We start from the raw sequence: 23,323 nt of genomic DNA on the forward strand, positions 1-23,323 counted from the left end.
AGGGGCATGCCGGGGGGTATGGTAGTCACTATTTTGTGAGATATGTATGTGTGTATGTTGCCAAACTTGTTTAGACACTTTTTTATACCTGCTAATTGCCAAAAACAGACAAGTTCAATTTAACTTGCATGAGTTATCATGCAAGTTAAATTGAACTTGTCTGTTTTTGGCAGTTTTTGGTGGGAGGTCTGGGTGAACTGTTGAGGATCTCTGTTACCTGGAAAACTGATGAAAGTATTGGTGAACTGGTGATTCCAAATACTTGTGCAAGTATTTCCAAAACAGTATACATGAATATTTTGTAAAAGACCCACCTCCATGTTTTATTCTGGCTGTTTATTTGCACCATGTCACAGTTGTGGCACATGTAAAATACAAGCATGTATGTTTGTAAAATGGATAGAGAAACTATGCATTTTCATTCACCTGCCTTCATTACAAATGTTAAGTTATATTAGAAATACTTTCCGGTCACCTTTTTAATTCCTTTGAACAGTGCAGATGACAGCGTGTGGCATGGTGTGTGATGGTTTCATCAGGTTTCTAATAGGGGCCCTAAGATTCAATGCGTGAGAGCCATAATTTGCAAGGCACTTCTGACTATGACTGCTCCCAGGAGGTTCAAGAAAGCCACAAGGGAGTTGATTTATAAAATTTCTAAACTCTCTAACTTAAAAGGGAACATGTTAGGGAGTGACATATGGAGTATACTTTGGTACATTAAAAAAAAAAAAATCACAAGTCCTCTTGTGCCAAGGCACTTACCATAACTATTGAGCACATCTGTTTAATCTTTAGGGATCAAAGTGATGCTGAAGGAGGTCAGAATTAATGTCAGTAGGACAGCCATAGCTGAAAATGGTTCTGTCTATAGAATAGATTCCACAAACACAGACTATCAATTTTTGGTGTTTTGTTTTTTTTTCAGCCAAGATTTGAAAATGCCACCTCACAAAACTGCCAAAGGCTTCCGGCATGGAAAACCAGATGAGAAGCAGCAGCAGCGCCATACGAGGGAAGGTAAATGGCACAAACATGGCCGTCCTAATGGAAGACACATGGCAAATTTTGAAATAGAATTGGGGCAGTTACCTTTTGATCCAAAATATTGACTAGCCTGAGCTGCAAGTAATAATCATGAAGAGCAACCAGGAAATGTGATTTTATTATATTATACTGGGTGTTTCCAACACACGTGCAAGGTACTTTGTCTTCGAATCTTAGTTATGGTGATTTTATGCTGTAATTCCCAGCACCAACTGAAAGCTTCCTGCTTTGCTTTTTGTGTACTTAAGCTTTGCTGAATTGTGTTTTTTTCTTTCTTTTTTTTTTTTTTGGCACTGATCAAACTAGTTTGGTTGCAGTTTTACTGTCATGGAAGCTAAGCATGAAGTGACCTTTATGCAGGGAAAGCATAGGGTTCATTGCAGTTTATTAATTATTGTTTAAACTGGGATGTAAATCATAAGGCCGATGTTTGATATGCTAACTTGAAATCTAAAGCTACTTTTCAGGAATGTATGTGATCTGGTGGAACGCTGTCTCTGTCAATGTGTGGTAATCTTACACCTGTCTACCTTTGTCTTTCTGGGGGTTAAAGCACCTGGTGCCTTGTGAAGACAGTTTGGGGCCGTGCTCTGATCAGCTTGCTGACTTGCTCATGTGTGACATCTCTTGCACTGTGGAAGAAAAAAATAAAGAGGCAAAACGAGAAAAAAAAAGTCTGTGTTAAAAACAATTTGGTCCGCAGCGATGGTACTTCAGAACTGTGACGTTGCATGTCTTTCCACGCTTCTGGTGTCTGCTGCCAGTGCGTGGGGTCTGAATACTCCCCCTTTGCTCTGTTGTAGGTCAGTGTTCTCCTGAGCGGGCATCATGTCCCTTTACCTGAGTCCTGTCTGTAGGTATCCTCTCTTCATAGATGCTCAGCAGTACATCTTGCCTTCCTTTTATCCTAGCTCCTGAGCTGCTTCATTTAGGTTTCCTTTCATACAGGTAGATGTGACTTCCAACCCTACCTTCAGGTATGTGCGTATGAAAGACTGTTTTGCTTTTCACGTAATGATGGGAGACCAGAAACGATGATATTTCCTATAAAAGGATAAACAAAGAGATTCAAGCTAAATTTATACACAGCTGTAATTTGCTAACTAGGTAAACCTAAGCCTTAGGTTCATGCCTTGTTTTTCACCTGGGTCCTGATAGCTCAAGGAGTTGCCCAAGTTCATAAGAAGAGCTGAGAATGCTAATCTAATGCCCTACCTGCCATACTGATCCACGCTGGGACCATCAGGCTTTCAGATACCCCAGTGCAATTTTATTATAGTTGTCCAAATTTGGTAAAACTATGGTAATCAAAATGGTGAAAGCCAAATAACCTGAGGCTTTTGATGCCGAAGAAGAAAGGGAAAATAGGGTTTTGTTTATATACTTTCAAAAGGATCAGAATATGAGGACCAGAGTGAGCCCTCTAGCATGCTTTACCCATTTCACTATGGGACCCTATGCTACAGAGAGAGTCCTGCACTGAGGTAAGGGATGCCTTAAACGTGACCTTAAACATGGAAGCCCTCTGGTCTGAACACTGTGCTGAGGGAGGGAGCCTGCCCAAGGCTTTTTCCATTTTTTTATTTAATTTTTAATGTTAGCCTAGGGCCTCTGCTCAGCCGAGGGAGAGAGATCAAGTATTTTCACCTCTGGAGCCCTTTTTCCTATTCAGTCTATCGGGCTGCAGGCCACAGCACAGGATGCTTGTCCAGCCATCTACTGGAGACAGAGAATACTTGTAGGCTGATGTTAGCACAGATGCACATACTGAGTGACATCAGCAAGTTTTGTTCTCATCTGTCTCCATTTGCTGGTCGGGGTACTCAAACCACTTGTCTAGCCTGGACTAGTCTGATTGTATTGAAGGAAAGGAAAGTATCAGGTAAGAAGTAATTTCACCTTCCTGCCAGTTAAAACTACATTGAGAGCATACGTAGAGCATCTTTTTCCTGGTCATTTCTAGCACAAACTAAACAGAAGCTTGTAGACTCCGGATATATTCTCGCTTTCATTAGAGAGATTAGTTTACCTCATGGCTGTACTGTGCCTGTATTATGGAATCTTGTTCCTGCACCCATCACTGTGAGGGTAAACGCATGGGAAACTGTCTTGTCTGTCTATCTTGAGATTAATTTACTGTATGTCTATAAAACACTGTTTGCACAAAATTGATATTGCCACAGTTTCCTACCTGCATAAATCTTACTAGTTCAGAATACAAAGATTTTGCATACCATAATTAGTCTTGTACACCTTCTGCTCTATAGCAGTTAAAGGTATCCTGTTTACACATTTGCTTTATTTTTGGAGTAGTTCTCTCTCGCTCGCAGTACTTTTAACCTTCACATACCTGTTCAAGTACGTTGAAGAAGACTAAGTATGTAGGTAACAATGATTCATTATAAAACTCTGTCCTGAGCCAGGCCAGCGGACTCATGTAAAATATATCTGCTTCATCAACATAGCCATCGTTTTCCGTGAGGTCTGGGGGACATTCAAGGAAGCTCATTTGCATTGGACAGTGAACGTGGCTGAGAGAGAGAAATGTTAGAATTAGAAAAGAAACAAAGCCTTCCAGTGCATCTGTACATTTGACATAGCTTTCTCAGAGTATTGAGCCAAAAGGCAATCAGGAAAGAAACTGAGGAGACCATTCCACTTTGTAAAGAACAGCCTTTTCTTATGTGGTGGGGAAAAGTCCAGATGACAGTTCATCCCAATTAAAAAGTTTTGGTCTTGTTTTTCTTAATATGTAGTAAAGTGTAAATGACATTTTTTTTTCTCTCATTCAAGTAGCACAGTGCTATTTATTGTGCCTAGTATAAGCATGTTACTTTAGGTCATTTGATACTTTTCTTACCTTTTCAACCTACTACTATCTTTTTAAATGTAAATCACTTACAGGCCGATTCAGAAAAACACGCGGGAGAGCTGGCGAGTGCCCGCTCTCCTGGCGCGCACACAGGCCACTCTCCTGGGCACGCGATTCAGGAGGGTGGCCTATGCAAATTAAGGTACATCCCTAGCACCTCCTTTTTGACAGGAGCGGTGACTGTCAGCGGGTTTGACAGCCGACGTTCAAGTTTGCTGGCATCAGTTCTCAAATCCGCTGACAACCACGGGTTCGGAAAACGGATGCTGGCATAATTGAGCGTCCGTCTTCCGACCCGCAGGCTGTAGGCCGATTTTTAATTTTTTTTTAAATTTAATTGTTACTTTTTTTTTTACTTTTGGGGCCTCCGCCTTAATATCGCCATGATATTAAGTTGGAGGGTGCACGGAAAAGCAGTTTTTACTGCTTTTCTGTGCACGTCCCCGGCGCGGGCAGGCGTTAATTTCTGAAAGTAAAATGTGCGGCTTGGCTGCACATTTTACTTTCTGTATCGCGTGGGAATAACTAATAGGGCCATCAACATGCATTTGCATGTTGTGGGCGCTATTAGTTTTGGGGGGGTTGGATGCACGTTTTCGATGAGCTATTATTACCCCTTACTGAATAAGGAGTAAAGCTAGCGCGTTGAAAACACTTGTCCAAATGCGGGTTAACAGTGCGCTCCGCCAGAGCGCACTGTACTGTATTGGCCTGTTCATTCTCTCCTTGCAATATTAATAGACTTTAAGGATATGGCATCATTTCCAATTATTTTAATAGGATTACTCAAATTAATCTTACAAATCCAAAAATGGATTCTGGAGCAGGGAAAGTAGATACATTTGTGTCATCTCTATTTAAGAAATGCACCACTAGGAGCCACTGCCCCAGGCCATCTGTGTTCCCTGTCTCTCTAATCTGCTGGTTCTCAAACTCCATCCCTGGGCACCACCAATAACCCTGTTTTTAGGGTATCCACATTGACTAAGCATGAGGTATTTGCATGTATCCTGAAAACTAGACCTCTTGAGGGGGAGGCATTGCTTTAATCTGCATATAAAAATACACAGTCAAGGCTGTTTTAGTCTGTATTGAATTATACAGTACTGTTTAGTACTGACCAAAAACAATCTTGGTAAAATCTGTATCTGAGAGTTGTCTGACATTGGAAGGAATAATAAATAAAATTACTTTGGTGAGAACTCTTAACTTACTTGTGCATGCTGAAAATATAAATTAAGATTGTTATTTGTAATTAGGCTAAACAGTGTTGTGGCCTAGCAGTAGTTCACCCAGTTTTGATGCAGACTCTGCTTCTGCTCTTCAAGCTAGCTGGGGCTATGGATACTGCACAGGTAACATTGGCTTGCAGAAGGTCTGAAGCAGTCTGGACTGGCAGATGCAATTCTAATAAAGTGGAGGAAATGTAGCTTATCTACTCATGATTGTTCAGTTCAGTTTTTCTCCAACATGTAAATCATGTGTGTTTGAAACCTATATATCAGCCAGTCAACAAGCTTGAACTGGGCTCAGAATATATAATATTTTTTAGCAGAAAGAGGACTGTGCTAGGCCCTTTCCTTACCTGTAGAAGGGTGTAGAGTGACAGGGCATCAGCATGAAGACAGACAGAGCAGAACTGTTGCCTCTGCAGAGCTCCTGAATGTGAGTCATAATGTCAAGAGTCCCACGCTGATGGATCAAACCAGTGTACAGAGCTGGAAGCACATTTGATAAAACCAGAAAACTCACTGCTGGCTTCTTCCAAGTTTTCAAACGTGCAAAAGAAAATCCTGCATTGGTGAATTGAAAAAAAGTTGCTAAATTGAGTTCCCACTAAGAAAGTAAGTTAATGACCTGTTCAATAACTGTAAAGACTGATTAACAATTAAAATTAACTAGCAACCACTCAATTTCTAGTTTAGAAATATTTGCTTTGTTTCTGGCTTTTCTTTAAAACAAGAAAATGAAGTCTTTCAGTGATGAAACAATTTTGCATGATCTGTCCGTCCTCTGTACAGGTAAACTCTTTCCATTTACTACAGTTGTCCTTCATAGCCTCAAATGGTATGCAGGACATTGCAATGGGAGTGAGACATTGTGGTGAAGAAGCCAGGGTCACACTGTACAATAGAGAATACCAGCAGAAGAATCTGTGGGCTGAGGCTATGTTGATACACACAAGCCAATTCATCTCTATAAGTTGCCTGTGCCAAGTTAATTTTTGCTGGAGTGCAGAGAGGAGCAGGCTCCGGAGTCTTTGCCTCAGTTGGGGCCCAGGAGGAATAGGCAACAAAAGGGACATTGTCGCCCATAAGGAGGAAGTGGTGGTGATAGGCAGAAGAGATGTTGAGTTTGGACCTAAGCAGAGGCCTGGGGGAGGGTTGAAAGTATTGTTGGCCACTATTTGGACTTGGAAGCAGAGGGAGACAGCAGAAAGAGTGAATAGAATGGGCTGCAGGAGTGACTGAAAGAGAAGAGAGGACTGCAACTGATGGAGGTAGGAAGTGTGCATGGCCCCACATACAAGCTGAGGAGAGTGAGGTGGTGGGTATAATGGTAGAACGAGGAGGGAGGGAAAAAGGAGAATGAGAGGGCTGTGGGAGAGTAGAGGAAGTCAGAGAACACTGCACCTGGGTGAGGTAGTGGAGGAGAGAACACTGCAGCAGGGCTGCACTACACTCCTCCCAGAACACAAATTACTGAAGGTGGAAGGGAGTGGCAGACATATATGATGAATGCCTTTCATCTCTGGTGAATAAGTCCTGGAGCAATTTTAGAAGCCCTGGCTATTATCATTAGTTTGCTGGTATACAGCTTCTGTGTGTTATTTAAATGTGATGAAATATGGGACCTTTTATATTCAAAAAGCAGATACCTAGCAAATCAGCCTTTCCTAAAACTACATCCAAAAGGGCTTAAATCATATCTTTTGCACCCTACGGAAGGCTTTTTATAACGCTAGAAAAGCAATTCATTATTTCAGCCAGATTACAGATTAAACTTTTCCACTGCATAATATCTATCTACAATCCTTGACTTTCAAAAAGGTTTGAGGTAAGACCAAAAATGCTGGCTTACTGGGGCTATGAGAATTAGCTGAGCCCGATCCCGAAGAACCTTTTGGTGGAGAAACCACTCGTGTGGGTGTAACACTCTGCTGAGCTGATCCACCAGCATGCTGGAGATAGCCAGAAGATAGGAGGCCTGTAGGGCAGTCTGATTTCTCTCAGTCATTTTGAGATATGCAGGGCTTTGTAACAGAGGGCCCAAGATTTCGTTCCCCCTTGCTTGTTGATGTAAAACAGTTTGTATTAGAATGTTCTTTCCTCCAAGGTGTATGAAGGATGCTTGAGCATGCTTGATGACCCTCAATTCCAGTAGATTGATAATGGCTGTCTTGGGTGCAGACCTTCCCAGTGTGGGTGCCCCATCCTCTGGGCAAAGTGTCCATCACTAGAACCACTTGGCACAGCAGTGGTCAGAGGTGCTCACTCTTGAAGGACACAGAGACATTGCCACTTCTGCAACTCCTGTTGCACTGCCAGTGTGATGTGCATATGGGACAAAAGTGGTTGAGCTAGCTGATCCCATTGGGTACATAGATCCCTTGGAGGTATCATATATGAATATGTCATTGGAACTATATGGATGGCTGCCATCATATGATGAGGACTATAATGAGTTGTCAGGCCATTCAACTTGGAGAGGATAGAAGCTTGCAAATTAACGATGTCATTGTGATGGCACGGTCGGTTGGCAAGAATGTTCTCTCCTCCAGCGAGTCTATGTAAGCTCTGATGAACATGAAGATGGGTTCTAGAGTCTATTTTGTGAAGTTTACAAGAAACCCCACACAATAAAGAAGGAAAATCATTGGTCCCAATCAGAGAGACATCACCTTACCACAGGGGCATCTTTTGAAGCCACTGGATGTGAAGCCCTTCTTCAGTCCCAACATAGTACAGACCTCACTGAAGGAGTCAGACTGTTCCTGCACTCGAATACGTCCTTTTTTTTGTTTGTTTTTGTTAGTAGCACTGAAAAGTGCTGTTAAGGGTACTGCAGGGGCAGCTAAGAGAAAAAGTTTAGGCAAAAGTACACTTTTAGAGAAAAACTGAAGGAGGCAGAGTACATGTCTGTACTTGTGCTTGGACATACTGGCTTATGAGGCAACGCCTGTGTGGGACCTCCCACACATGCTCAGTGGAGTGAAAGTTGTACTAGCTAGGAGACAATTTATTTTTTGCCTTTGCCTTATGGCTAATTGAGCCTGCTTATTGACGGAAAATGCACACTAGACAAGTAATCCAAAGCTCTAATGTAAACTTACCACAAAATACCATACAAAGCGGTAGCACTGGATAAAGAAACCGGAATTCTTTGTGGCTGAACAAACTGAAAAAAATAGATAAGAACATGTGCTGTCTTCCCATGACTATATCAGAATTTGTACACAAATACTAATTTGGTTGGATAGGCAGCATTCCTTATTATATTTCTTCCACCCCAACTGTTTATAAATTCTGCAGAAAAAGTGCATCCCCTCTACTTGAAGAAAACTCATGAAATACATAATTAAGAACTAATGTAAGAAAAGGGACAGCAAATTTAAGGTACTTGAACCGCCTCGAATAGTTTCATAATTTCTAAAATTTTATTAAAGGCATTGAGGTTTTTCCCAAGTTTAATAAGAAACACAAGATTAATGGCTAACAACTGTTTAGCAATAAAGTACAAGAGTGGGCATTTTCTGGGCTTATCGGCACACTACTAAAATGTATGAATCTGGGAAATATCCTTTAGGAAAAATAATTTCTACTAGAAAATTAAGATCTTGCTTCCCAAGTTCTTTCCACTAGTCCTCACTAGGATGGGTTGATAGGCAGACAGGTAGGAGGGAGAGCAATGTTGCTTTCATAACCCAACGTTTGCTCAAAACTGCAAATCCTCTTGCCTTTTTTCTGGAAGGAGAGCCTACTCTAGTCCTATCTTTGCATTTTAAAGTAGTCCATGTGCTGAATTGTTCTGTTTGCCTTCTCCATTAGAGAGTGAGGCAGTTTACATGGTTGGTGCAGTAGTGACAATAACTATTCAAGAGAAATAGAATACTTGAGAAAAGTAATATCTAATCTGAATTCACTAACTTTCTTTTTTAACATGGCTAGTCTTTCCAGAATATCTTAGTGTTTTCCTATTCAACCCAACCTTTCTTGTCTATCACAAAAGTACCTACCTATAAATCAGCACTGTCCAAGCCACAGCTCCTAGCAGAATCCAATATTTTTTGGGGGCCAGAAGACAGCCATGAATCAGAAAGGGTAAGTGAGTCCCCAAGATGACAGGGAGGCCCTGTGTGAGGTACCAGTGCCAGGGATGAGAACCATAGAATGTGGCCAGATTTTGGAGGACATTAAACTTCAGGAAGTTCAGTTGAACCAGTATCCACTAGAAAAAACAAGCAGATATGGTCAGGAGAAAAGAGCAGAGCATGAAATGGATAACCAAATGATAGACTGTGCAAAGTCTTACTAGGAGATTCTACTGAGAATAGTAAAAACTCTTTATTCACATGCCCTGTTAGGCATCAGCATGACATGAAATTAGCATTCAAACGGTGCAACAATTTAAAGGCAAATCTTATGTGGTCTGCTCCCAAGGCACACTTAAGTAGGATCTGTAGATAGATTTTTTTTCCTGTCTTAATCACATTATTTGGTCTAATTGTACTTGTTTGAATTTGTTGATACCAATGTAAAACAAGCAGGGTGTGCCGAGAATGCCCCATTAGTGTCTTCACCAGGTGAAGCAGCAGTGCCTCATCGTTAATGTGAAATTATAATCTCCAGCAAATAGGAGAACTGAATTAAACCAATTTAAAGCTAATGAGTGCTGGGCCCAAATTTGTATTTAATTTAAAGATAAGTAGATCTCTGTCAGTGGCTGATGGTGACTTTCTAACGCTGGAAGTCGATCTAATCCCAGCAGCCAGTTCGATAAAGAAAAATCGGGGCAGCCTTTACAAATGAGCTATTCCAAATCAAAAAGTGCTTGGACGGAGTATTTGCAGGATAAGGGTTACTCTGCAGCCCCTGACTATACCGAGTGTACAATAAGAAAAAGGACATCTAAGACGAGAACACATACCACCAGCAAGATGTTGAGCAACAGAAAGGTAATAAGTTACCAGAACAGCCACATGTTTTCTTAAATTTAGTGTCGCCGGTTATATCTCTGTGTGTATATATTTAGGAGTTCAGGTCTAAAAAGTGACCAACAGCTACAAACAGTCCCATTGATGGCAAGTACAGGCGAGGGTCTGCCACTTACGCACATCGCATGGTCCACACGGAGACCAGAAGCAACAGTACTACCAGCTGGCGCTATGTCACTTGTATATGTTCAGAAATGAAATTGTGCACACATTTACAGTGTTAAAGATCCCTCTATCTTGTGGAATTTCTGAAATCAGATGGTAACTTACCTTATCAAAATAGACTCTGTCTATTATCAACGAAATCCCTATAGTTGTGAGCCTGCAAACAAAAAACCAAACCTCATTAAAGCTGTGGCACTCCAATGCTTTATTCCACCAACCAGAACACAAAAAGCTTTGTAATGATGCTATCCTTTAGTATAGGAGTAGCCAGCTCCCATCCTCAAAAGCCAAAAACAAATCTGGTTTTCAGGATTTCCATAATGAATATGCATGAGATAGCTGTGCATGCAAATCTCTCATGAATATTCATTATGGATATCCTGAAAACCAGACCTGTTTGTGGCTCTTGAAGATTGGATTTAGCCACCTCTGCCTTCATATATCAAAGACAAAATTGCGGTGGTAGCTCAGGGTCTGGATAATCTCCCATGCTAAGCAGAGCTGGGTATGACTAATTCTTGGATGAAAGACCTCCAAGGAAGGAAGATTGCTGGCAAGAGTGTGGAATTCTTTCCAACATGATGGGCGGGGCACTATACAGACGAAAAACGTCAGGTAAGATGGTTTCATGTGTTGCTTCTTAGTGGTCATTTGCGTAAAGTTGATATATGGTTATTTTACCACTAGGGTTTTTGTTATTTGAGTGATGTTAAATTAATGCCAGGTACACAGTGAGAGCATAAAACATTCTGAGGCACTTTTAGCAAAGAATAAGATATCCCACTGTCATGGCTCATTTTAATTTCCATTGTACAGTTGGGTTGGACAGAATACCCTCAGAAAAAAGAAAGTGCCAAATCATATCTATCGAACTACACAAGTATTGGCAAGCTTTAGGCTGTGAGAGCTCAGAAAGGCAAACTAAGAGGTCTGGTTTCTGCTCGTCTTTAGCATTTTAAATCATCTATGATAGTTATACTACAGTGTACATGGAGAGAGAACTGTCACTAAATGCTGTACAGTATTTTGGATTAATATGCTGCCCACTGGAGGGTAAGTAATAAGAGCAAATTAAACCCGTCCAGTCTCTCTCTTCTCCCCTGTCTTGCACTATGCACATTACACTCATTAGCTATTTCTCTCTCTATTTCTTTATTTTCTCATTGCCTCTGCGACCCTCTCTCTTCTAGCCTGCTCCCCTGCCCCCCGCCCTGTTCATTGTAATTTTCCTTCCTTTATAGTTGTTTGTAAACCGGCGTGATGTTCCTACGAATGTCGGTATATAAAAGTTTACAAATAAATAAATTAATTAGTCTAGTGCAGATGATATTTTGTACCTACCCAATTGGTACACAGCGCTGCAGGAGAAGATCTAACAACTTCTGTTCATACAAGAAATGGCAGAACAGCAAAGGGACCCACAGAATCATAGCTGTTGGCCGAATGACAAATGCAAGAGCCACCAGAGTTAAGTATTTGCAACTAAAAAAAACAAGAAACAGATGTGAATAACATGCATTTCACAATAAAAAAATAAAGATGGATAAAAGCTGTGCTTTATTTCATCTTAACGCATTCATTAAAAAAATTCAGTTTTGGTGGAAGGAATCTGTGCAAAGCTTATTTTAACCTTCCAATAGTATCCCTGAACAAGAATTTCTAAAGTGTTAAAGTAAAAAAAATAATTGGTTGTACTGCTCATAGGTGCTGCCATGGCTGTAGATTGTAGATGCCAAAACGCTGACCCCAGTTAGCAACAACCCATTTTCAAAAGCTAAGGGCATCTGATGAAATGACTTCATAGCTTAGTACTATATAATGCTCCTTTATTTCTTTCAGAGACTTTAGTCTGAGCTGCTCAAGTGTTTTTTCCATTTTGTACCAGTGCAAGTCTTTATATTGTCACTGCTTGCTCTGGCCATGGCAGTGTCCCTTCTGAACCAGCTTGTGCCTGCTGTGGCCTTTCCCTGCAGAAGGGAATAGCAAAGGGAAAGACAAGTTTCCCCAGGTAGCCTTAGCATGAACACCTTTGGTAGCCCCCAAAAGGAAGCAAGACTGTTACTGTTGCTTTAAAGGTTGCATCTTGTGCTTTGATCAATCCTGTGCGCATAAATAAAGTTGAGTAAAACTGGCTTACTTGCTCTTTGTCTTTGATCCTTCAAGTGGATAGTAGAAAAGGGCAAAGCTGGTAAGGACGGTTTCCATGGTGTTTGTTAGCGTCCGTGTGCAACAATACCAGGTGAACCATGAGCACAGCTGGCAAAAATACTTCATTGAAAAGATAAAAGGTTTGGGGTTTTTTTTAAGCTTTTCCAGTACTATTTTGATTGCATGCTAGTTCAAGAATTCTAAAGTATCAAAAACTGAAATATGGAAATATTAATGAAACACATGGTAATAGCAACATATAGGGAACTGCATTGGATATATCGCTGTACTGTGATTATGCAAATAAGTTGACAACAGCTTCCATATCCTATAATGTTTACAACAAATCTATCTTAAATCTCACCGTGCCTGATATAATAACTATCAATACCCCAAGTTCTGTAAAACACACGGCGATGGCATCCTTTCTGTAAAGCCCACACCCGCTTGAGGTGGAACACAACTGTCAAAGCAATGTTGTGAGGGGAGAAGGCAGAACTCAAGCTTGAGTTTCTAGGTCTCGTGGTCTTTGCTGCAATAGCCAACAGGCTACAATGTATGGAAGACCTGAGGATGCAACTGTGTCGCAGCTGACTGCTTCTATTCTCTTAACATTTTGATATAAACGTGCTCCCTCCCCTGACTGAAAACAGGTTAGTGTCCAGAAGAGGGCAGACATGCTTCCTCATGGCTAACAGACCAGTCATAAAGACTTCTCCGTGGAGTATGTCGCCCGCCCATACTCCCAAAAAAGAGAAAACAGCTTAGGAATGAGATGTGGAAGAAGAATCTGTTCATAATGCTGCATGCTCTCATCTGCTGCTGGTGAATGCCCAAGCTGTCTGCCTAGAATCACCTACTGCAGTGACTGCTGACTCTATGCTAAGCAACAGAAACCCAAGACTTGGCAACCGATGAGGAGGTAGGATATATTTTCAGTTTAGTGGATAATCTGGACTATCCCATTACTACACTGAATATATAAAAGAGAATCTGGTAACAGTGACAGCTCAGACTTACCACCCACTTAGCAGTTTCTGCATTCTCCAGGTGCTTTATTAACAAGTAAATCTTCACATCTGCTAGCGCTGACAGAAAGGCTTGGGCAAGTCTAGGTGTCCAAATCTACTTTAAAAAAAACAAATTTTTAATGTCTATGTTAGGGTAGCTGATCATAAAATAACTGCTTTCACTTCTGGTTTACATAAGTGCCACCTGCTAATATAGAGCTAATGGATTGCCACGGATTGTTTTGTTATTAATGATGTAATAGGGGTTCTATGTATAAAACTGCAGACTCAAACATGGCCTCAAGGAGATTGTTCATAGGATTTACTGCCGTTAGTGAATGGGGTAAGACAGCAATAGTACAGATGCCTACTGCTGGAGGGGGTGCATACACTTCCACACCTGTATGCTTGCAGCAGGAGTATAAATGTGGTTGATGTTATATTGATTCTTTTGTGGGTCAAAATTAAAAAAAAAAAAGTTTCTTAAAAATGAGACCGAAGGAAAAGTAGTTGAGCTATAAACAGCTTCCTAAAATAACAGCAAGCCAGACATGGGAATGGATTTTTCCCAGTGCTGTCCATGGGAAAAATGCTTAGTATGTCCAGCACTAGCTGGCTTAGTAGCAATATTATTATTTTTCTAATTTATTTTATAGACCACACTTCCCCTTTGTAAACCATCAGAGTAGTTTACAACTAATATCAGGCAAAAATATATGCGTAAAACAAAGTTAAAAAAAAAATCATGTAACGCATACAAGCAAAGGTTTAGCAAAAATTCCTCCTTAAAACTTGTTTAAACAGCCAAGTCTTCAGTAATTTTCAAAACTTCAAATAATTTCTCTGCTCTGTCTAAACACAGTTTAGGTTTTCTTTTTTGAAGCAATACCAGAAATACATTGTATATGATTTGATTCTTTAGAAACACTCACCAGCAGCTGTACTTCATCTTGGTTCAGCAGATGCAGGGCTTTATAAATGCTCGCAAATACAAGGGGGTAACCGTATCCTCGTAGGCCCTCATTCCATTCCCAGGTCAGATAGCCATAATTAACATTGTTAAGGAAGCACAGCTAAAACGTAAGCCTGGCCTGTTTGCTTATGGCTGTGGATGTCTTCACAGAATTGGTCATGCAGTTGATATAAATTAGCTTGCTTGAATGGGTGTTTTTAAAACAGCAAAATGCCCTTAGATCCTTGCTTCTCTTATTTATATTCTGCTTTTTCAGGCCCTTCAAAGATTACATGCAGGTGCTGTAGGTATCTCTCTGACCCCAGAGGGCTCTCACTCTAAGTTTGTACCTGAGGCAATGGTGGGTGAAGGGACTTGACCAAGGTCACAAGGGGCAGATGTGGGATTTGAATCCTGGCTGTCCTAGTTCATAGCCCTGCTGCTCTAACCAGTAAGCTACTACTCCACTTGGTCACAGAAATTAAGCTATACTTCTCAAATTTAAAGTGTAGTTTTGCCTCATCTGTAAGAAGTAGCACAAATAAATGTTTATGGGTTATTAAAGAATAAAGAAGCCTTAAAGATAGAACATGATACAATGCTGCTTGCAGACAAGAATGAAGTACCTCACATTTCACATCTCAAACTTATCACCTTCAGTGAATACAGCCGCCCCCTTTTCCCTATTCACTGTCTGAGGTAGTGGAACCAGGCCCCTAATCATTGTCAGGTACTTCTGCAGTAGTTATGGAGGTCAGCAGGGGATGACCAGTGAAGAAAATGCAATTCTAGCTTATGTGCCTGAACCACCCACACTGAATAGTGACCAATAGCAGAGGAAAGGAAGATGCTTCTTCATCTAACAAGGAACAACTGTGTAGAAATGTCATTTCTTCACTGACTGGGGAAAGCCAAATAGCAAGTGGCTGAAAAAGCATCCTTGCAACTCCAAATGGTGGAACAACTATGCCCCTTTCTACAAGCAGGTGACCTCAAAAGAGCCATGCAAGCAGTAGTGCTCACACACCTAGACTATTGCAATGGCATCAAATGGCAAAAAAAAAAACCAACCCCCCAACTCCTAAATGTATCAACAAACTAGAAACACTTTAAACCAGGGGTCCCTAAACTTTTCAGGGAAAGAGCCACATAGGCCATTTCAAATGACCAACAGGGCTGGAGGTGGGTATCCCACCTCAGATTTTGCAGAAGGAGAGGACTCACATCTGGCAAGTTTGTTTATTTCAAATGCTGGGAAAGGGGGGAAAACAGACAACAGGGCCCCATGAACGCCAGTAATAATATTTCCAGATTTCTCTGAAATTGGCAACCATGCCACACTCCCATAAACCTTGCCGCCCCCATCTCTACCCTGAGGTAAAGGTGTGTGTGAGGTTTCTCACATCCCCTACATCCCTTCCCTCTTACTTTCATCCCATCCCTTCACTTAATCTCATTCCCTCCTCTCCCTTCCCTCTAATTCAGCCCTTCCTTCTCTCTTACCCTCACCACTTATTTTCACCCCATCCCCTCTCTCCCCTTCCCATTTACTCAACCCCCACCCACCTTGCTGCCTCGGGGCCTAGCCTTCCTAGCAGTAGCTATTTGTGCATCAGACTCTCCCTGCTTCTCTGGCACTGGTGAGACCTGGCTCTTCCACCAGTGGCTGTGAGCAGCACCTCTATCCTCCAGCTCCTGTGTAGCTGGCAAGGTCTGGGAAATCCCACCAGCCTTTCTGCTGTGGCTACCATCACATTTGAGGGGAACCCAACCCCCAAGGAACAAAAAAACATCTGTGGGCTGGATCAGGCCACCGCAGGGAAACATCTGGTGGGCTGGAAAGCCAAGCTCTGTAGGCTGGATCCAGACCATGAATTGTAGATTGGGGACCTCTACTCTAAACCTTACACTACATTTAACAGCTATACCAAAAAAAAAATCCTAGATATTTTATTGTTGAAAATGATGCAGGAGAAAGATAACATTCTGCGTATAAAATATTAACTATTTCTTCACAAAAATTTTAATTTTTGCTTACTGTATAAGTGAGAAATTTGGGACTGACGTGCATAGGCAGCACACGGTTTTTCGATACAGACAAACTTGCATGCATTTCATTGTCAACCTCAGAAAGTTCTGACCTTCTGGAATTTATATGGGGCAAAGTTAGGAAATTTCCCCTTTCAAAGCATACAAAATAATATATTCAAATTCTGATATCCTATCTGTAATAGTATTTCTAAATCCCTTCCCTGCCAAAATGACATTTAGAAATTATATAGCATACCAGCCACACCTTAAGAGCACTAATACCCAGGTCTTGGAAGGCAACAACCTTACCTAGGAAAAAGCAAGACTGCAAATATAGAACACAGTACACTTACTATTGGAAAAACAAAGAAAGCCAGACTGCTCTAGATTCCTACACAGAACCTACATCCTAGTTAGCAGAATCCCTCACCTCTGTCAAACTGACCCTTATTTAATACAGAATAAAAGGCCATAAATTATAAACCCGCATACAGAGAAAAACTGAATCTCCAAGAGCCAGGGGGAGGGGGAGGTGTGGCGGGGCAGGATATAGCATGCCTGCATCATTTCTGGGTTGAATTGGTGGTGGTACTGATTGCTGGGGTTGAGGGAAAAGCAGCAACAGGAAGTGCTGATGAGGAATTTTAAGCACCAGCTCCTTACTCTGCAGTCTCCTCAAGCAGCAAGCACATGTGGCTGTTATAGAAAGCTATGTCACATTTTTGGTGACACACCTTCCACCCCTTGGTGACGCACTGGTTGAGAACCACTGCTATAATATAATGCTTTAACTTGACTAATCACTACGTAATCTGCTTTGAAGTGGCTGATCAGCTATGAAAAACAGAATAAAAATACAAAATGAAATTAAATAAATCTCTGGAAATTAAAGGATATTTGAAAATCATACGATGAGCCACTTCCAGTGACTGCCAGTACTCATCTGGAACAAAGCTGGTCTGAACCAAAAAGCAGTTGAGTATTCGAAAAGCTATACTTAACAAGAGCACATGCATGTTTTCACCAAAAAAACCTGAAACAAAAGATTTAGAAACTTCTCAGCTTAAGATCTCAAGTCCCTTCTTACCAAAGATTTGTACTCCATTTTGTGACTGCAAAAAGCCCAATAAGGGTCCAGTTCAGAAAGTCATAGCAGGTGTAAATCTTCCTTACAGAGCAGAGGTTTGTGGCAGAAAATGTTAAGTGAGTTAGTAATTCCAGTAGCTTGCTGTTATGACAAGTTCAGATTTTCATAAATGAGAAAAAATGCACAATATGTAAAATGTCATTAAGGTGAACATGAGACCATTTACATTGTTAGATCTGTCAGTAAACGTGGCCATGGTAGGTGGTGGCTACATGAGCCGTTGCACTCCTCTCCTCACCAGTATAGTGCACCTCGCTTTTCTACATATCGGAAGATAAATACATAAAATGGGATAAAGAATGACAAACAGGAAGCAGTTAAATAATGCTGCAATGGCCCAAATGAAAACGAGGTTTATGTGACTAGCCATTCTGGATCTGAAACAAAATTATTGTAAATCGTGCAGCTTTGTATAAGCCTACCCCCTCCATGCAGAATTAGCTCTGTAAGAGCTGCTGACTTAGTCACAGGGAGCGATTGGGATAGAGATAGGAATTGTTAGTGTATGTGGGTGTTTAGTTTCAATGTAGAGTTGTGAGCAGATGAGGTATTCTTTGGCTTCCCTACCAGTCTGAAATGATAATGCCTTCTCTGGATGCCCAGCATAAATAGTTTTGCTGGCATAAATCTATCTAAATAGATTGTTTCGTGAAGAACTTTAGCAGTCAACAGACATATGCTTATATTTATTTTCACAAGGTGACCATAGTTTGTATAATGTCACAAGAGCAATATTTCTTAAATGCAGCCACTAACAACATTTTCTGGGGCCACAAAAGTACCTGCAGTCAGGGCCTTGCCAACTCTCTTTGTCTGCTGCCTCCCTGTTGCCACTTTTGTGGTTCTGGGCTCCTCTTAGTGAGGTTAAGCTGCATGGTGCCCATATATGTTCACTCTTCTTTTTCTTGTGCAGTGTACAGCAACAGATAAAGCAGCACTGGTTGGGCAGGGAGTCAGGGTACAAAGAGTCAAAAAAACATCCTTCAAAAATTGGAAGAAGGATCCATCTGAAGAAAATAGGATAAAACATAAGCATTGTCAAGGTAAGTGTAAAACATTGATAAGACAGGCGAAGAGAGAATTTGAAATGAAGTTGGCCATAGAGGCAAAAACTCATAATAAAAACTTTTTTAAATATATCCAAAGCAAGAAACCTGTGAGGGAGTCGGTTGGACCATTAGATGACAGAGGGGTTAAAAGGGCTCTTAGGGAAGATAAGGCCATTGCAGAAAGACTAAATGAATTCTTTGCCTCCATGTTTACTAATGAGGATGTTGGGGAGATACCAGTTCCAGAGATGGTTTTCAGGGGAGATGAGTCAGACAAACTAAACAAAATCACTGTGAACCTGGAAGATGTAGTAGGCCAGATTGACAAACTAAAGAGTAGCAAATCACCTGGACCAGATGGTATGCATCCTAGGGTTCTGAAGGAACTCAAAAATGAAATTTCTGATCTATTAGTTAAAAATTGTAACCTATCATTAAAATCATTCATTGTACCTGAAGACTGGAGGGTGGCCAATGTAACCCCAATATTTAAAAAAGGCTCCAGGGGCGATCCGGGTAACTATAGACCAGTAAGCCTGACTTCAGTGCCGGGAAAAATAGTGGAAACTATTCTCAAGATCAAAATCGTAGAGCATATAGAAAGACATGATTTAATGGGACACAGTCAACATGGATTTACCCAAGGGAAGTCTTGCCTAACAAATCTGCTTCATGTTTTTGAAGGGGTTAATAAACATGTGGATAAAGGTGAACCGGTAGATGGATTTTCAGAAGGCGTTTGACAAAGTCCCTCATGAGAGGCTTCTACGAAAACTAAAAAGTCATGGGATAGGAGGCGATGTCCTTTCGTGGATTACAAACTGGTTAAAAGACAGGAAACAGAGAGTATGATTAAATGGTCAATTTTCTCAGTGGAAAAGGGTAAACAGTGGAGTGCCTCAGGGATCTGTACTTGGACCGGTGCTTTTCAATATATATATATAAATGATCTGGAAAGGAATACACGAGTGAGGTTATCAAATTTGCAGATGATACAAAATTATTCAGAGTAGTTAAATCACAAGCAGACTGTGATACATTACAGGAGGACTTTCAAGACTGGAAGAATGGGCATCCAAATGGCAGATGAAATTTAATGTGGACACCTTGAATACTGTGTACAATCGGTCGCCGCATCCCAAAAAAGATATAATTGCGATGGAGAAGGTACAGAGAAGGGCTACCAAAATGATAAGGGGAATGGAACAGCTCCCCTATGAGGGAAAGGCTAAAGAGGTTAGGACTTTTCACCTTGGAGAAGAGACGGCTGAGGGGGGATATGATAGAGGTGTTTAAAATCATGAGAGGTCTAGAACGGGTAGATGTGAATCGGTTATTTACACTTTCGAATAATAGAAGGACTAGGGGGCACTCCATGAAGTTAGCATGGGGCACATTTAAAACTAATCGGAGAAAGTTCTTTTTTACTCAACACATAATTAAACTCTGGAATTTGTTGCCAGAGGATGTGGTTAGTGCAGTTAGTATAGCAGTGTTTAAAAAAGGATTGGATAAGTTCTTGGAGGAGAAGTCCATTACCTGCTATTAAGTTCACTTAGAGAATAGCCACTGCCATTAGCAATGGTAACATGGAATAGACTTAGTTTTTGGGTACTTGCCAGGTTCTTATGGCCTGGATTGGCCACTGTTGGAAACAGGATGCTGGGCTTGATGGACCCTTGGTCTGACCCAGAATGACATTTTCTTATGTTCTTAAGTGCAAGGTGTTGCATATAGGGAAAAATAACCCTTGCTGTAGTTACACGATGTTAGGTTCCATATTAGGAGCTACTACCCAGGAATAAGATCTAGGCATCATAGTGGATAATACTTTAAAATCATCGGCTCACTGTGCTGCAGCAGTCAAAAAAGCAAATAGAATGTTAGGAATTATTAGGAAGGGAATGGTTAATAGAACGGAAAATGTCATAATGACTCTGTATCGCTCCATGGTGAGACCGCACCTTGAATACTGTGTACAATTCTGGTCGCTGCATCTCAAAAAAGATATAGTTGCGATGGAGAAGGTACAGAGAAGGGCAATCAAAATGATAAAGGGGATGGAACAGCTCCACTATGAGGAAAGGCTGAAGAGGTTAGGGCTGTTCAAGCTTGGAGAAGAGACGGCTGAGAGGGGATATGATAGAGGTCTTTAAGATCATGAGAGGTCTTGAACGAGTAGATATGACTCGGTTATTTACACTTTCGAATAATAGAAGGACTAGGGGGCATTCCATGAAGTTAGCAAGTAGCACATTTAAGACTAATTGGAGAAAATTCTTTTTCACTCAACGCACAATAAAGCTCTGGAATTTGTTGTCAGAGGATGTGGTTAGTGCAATTAGTGTAGCTGGGTTCAAAAAAAGGTTTGGATAAGTTCTTGGAGGAGAAGTCCATTAATGGCTATTAATCAATTATACTTAGGGAATAGCCACTGCTATTAATTGCATCAGTAGCATGGGTTCTTCTTAGTGTTTGGGTAATTGCCAGATTCTTGTGGCCTGGTTTTGGCCTCTGTTGGAAACAGGATGCTGGGCTTGATGGACCCTTGGTCTGACTCAGCATGGCAACTTCTTATGTTCTTATGTTCTTATGTTCTTAGTACATTTCACTCCTGGGGGAATTCTGCACACAAAAATTTAAAGTTCTGCAAAAATCTGCATACTTTATATTAGTCAAAATAACACAATATACATTACAGTCTTTTGAGTAATTAATTTAAAATGTAATGCCGAAAAGTTATTACTCAAAGATGCAGAATTTTAAATATTTTGAGCAGATTATCCATAGAAATGCATTGTAAGTGTTTCTTCCACCTCTCTCCTACTCCCTTGGGCAGACCTCTTTCACCTCTCAGGTCCCAACTCTGCTCTCCACTATTTTTCCCCTCCTGACTCAATACCTTCAACTCTATTTCCACCTTCCCAGTGGTCCACTCCCAGAATTTGACCCCTCTCTCGTCAGCCCCCTCACACAGACTCCCTCTGTCCCTCTTGCATACATACTACCCACCCCTCACACAGGTTGCTTCTCTCTCTTGCACACACACACACACACACACACATACCCCCACGCTGGCTCTCTCTGTCCCTCTCTCATACCCACACCCCATCAAACAGGCTCCCTCTCTCGCACATACACCATCACACAGGCTCCCTTTCTCTTACACCTTCACACCCTTAACACAGGTTCCCTCCCTCACTTGAACACACACATATATCCCCTCACAAAAGTTCCCTCTCCCACACACACACCCTCACACAGGTTCCCTATCTCTCACGTGCACACACACACCCTCACACAGGTTCCCTCTTTCTCTCATGCACACCCACAACCTCACACAGGTTCTCTCTTTTGCACACACACACAAACAGGCTCTCCCAATCTGGCACACACCCCCTCACAAAAGCTCCCTCTCTCACACACCCACACAGGCTCTCTCAAGCTGGTTCACATACATACACACATCCCTTCACACAGGCTCCCTTTTTCTGGCATGCACACCCTTACATGCACAATCACTCACACAAACACACACACTCACACATACAGGCTCCCAATCTCTCACTCACATACACAGTCCCTCACAAAGGCTCTCTCTTGCTCACTCACAAACATGCACCCTTACTCAAACACTTCCTCTCACACAGGTTCACAAGCTTTCTTGCCTCTTATACTGGGCCTTCTATTGTCTTTGGCCATGGGTGAGATGGGTCTGCCTGTGGCCGCCGGGCCTGCTGATCTTCACTGTGATTGGGATGGTGTCTGCTCGCAGCCTGCAAATGTTTGCTACCAGTGGCATGGGCTCTGCTCATGGCTTGCTGAGTTTGCCTGCTCTTTGGCTGTGAGTGGGAAGGGTTCTGCTCATGGCCCGCAGGGCCTTTCTTCTGAATTATGTATGAAAACCGTAAATTCTGCATAGGAGGGGAATTCTGTGGAAAGTCTGCGCTGCTCAATAGTGCAGCCTTCCCCCGGGAGTAATATTTGGTAAAGCCCCATCTGTAGGAGAGTGGATACTGTGCAGGTCCTGATCTCTGATCCATGGGGGAAGGAATTGTCAAAGTTGGCACCAGCAAGAGTTGGTAGCCACACTCTTTAAGGCTACCAGATTTTTTGGAGAAATCCTATGTATTAGAGTTCCAAAGGAAGGGTCTGTGTGATCTAAAAAAAACCTCCTGCACTCAACTATAGCATCTTTTTTGTTGGCCCTTTAAAAGCTAGTACAACATTCTAAAATATAGGAATGCATGCTTTATTCTGAGTATTTTATTGTAACAATATTTTTATACCATGTTATTGTTTTTATTTAGGTTTGTTATAAACTTTGCTGTATATCGCTTTGAAAGATTTTATTGTAAAATCTAGAAAGCGATTTATAATTTTATAAATAAATAAAACAGAGCAAATGCACATTGCAGTATATGCTAGTCAGATACTCGGTATAAGATAGTGTAATTACGTGCAATGGCTCTTTACTTTTAACTGGTGGTAATAAAACAGTGCTCGTAGGAGTTCCTGGCGGCAGACTCTTTACCTCTCCCACGCCCTCTGTTTGCAGTCTCTTTGCTGTACAGCTTGGATTTTCTCTTCCTGAGTCGGATGGTTTCCGAGCTCTGCGATCGGCTGCGGAAAAAACCCCGACTCCTGATCGCTTCCATACTTGCCCGAGTTGTTGTTAATGGAAAAAG

The 23,323-nt window shown here is 41.4% G+C and overlaps 2 protein-coding genes across 8 annotated transcripts in view; one reads left to right on the forward strand and one right to left on the reverse strand.

Moving 5' to 3' along the window:
• CCPG1 (cell cycle progression 1) overlaps window positions 1–23,323 on the forward strand; it is a 116,737-nt gene that overhangs the window by 90,134 nt on the left and 3,280 nt on the right. For 5 of the 7 annotated variants that reach the window (XM_029575030.1, XM_029575032.1, XM_029575031.1 and 2 more), the window contains one exon: window positions 929–1,721. In XM_029575030.1, coding sequence (XP_029430890.1) covers window positions 929–1,112 — 184 coding nt within the window. In that variant the 3' untranslated portion in view covers window positions 1,113–1,721. Of the gene's footprint in view, window positions 1–928; window positions 1,752–23,323 lie in introns of those variants that run through there. The other 2 variants (XM_029575034.1, XM_029575033.1) reach the window with 2 other exon arrangements.
• On the reverse strand, window positions 1,297–23,316 carry PIGB (phosphatidylinositol glycan anchor biosynthesis class B). The gene is made up of 12 exons (XM_029575038.1): window positions 23,170–23,316; window positions 17,337–17,472; window positions 14,389–14,506; window positions 13,467–13,571; window positions 12,436–12,566; window positions 11,640–11,780; window positions 10,404–10,455; window positions 9,156–9,367; window positions 8,253–8,317; window positions 5,505–5,712; window positions 3,398–3,578; window positions 1,297–2,091 (listed from the first exon to the last, which is right to left on the reverse strand). The coding sequence occupies exons 1-12, from the start codon at window positions 23,291–23,293 to the stop codon at window positions 1,972–1,974; spliced, it is 1,593 nt and encodes a 530-aa protein (XP_029430898.1). The 5' UTR covers window positions 23,294–23,316; the 3' UTR covers window positions 1,297–1,971.

Source organism: Rhinatrema bivittatum, chromosome 13 (assembly GCF_901001135.1).
Source record: "Rhinatrema bivittatum chromosome 13, aRhiBiv1.1, whole genome shotgun sequence".
Lineage (NCBI taxonomy): Eukaryota > Metazoa > Chordata > Amphibia > Gymnophiona > Rhinatrematidae > Rhinatrema > Rhinatrema bivittatum.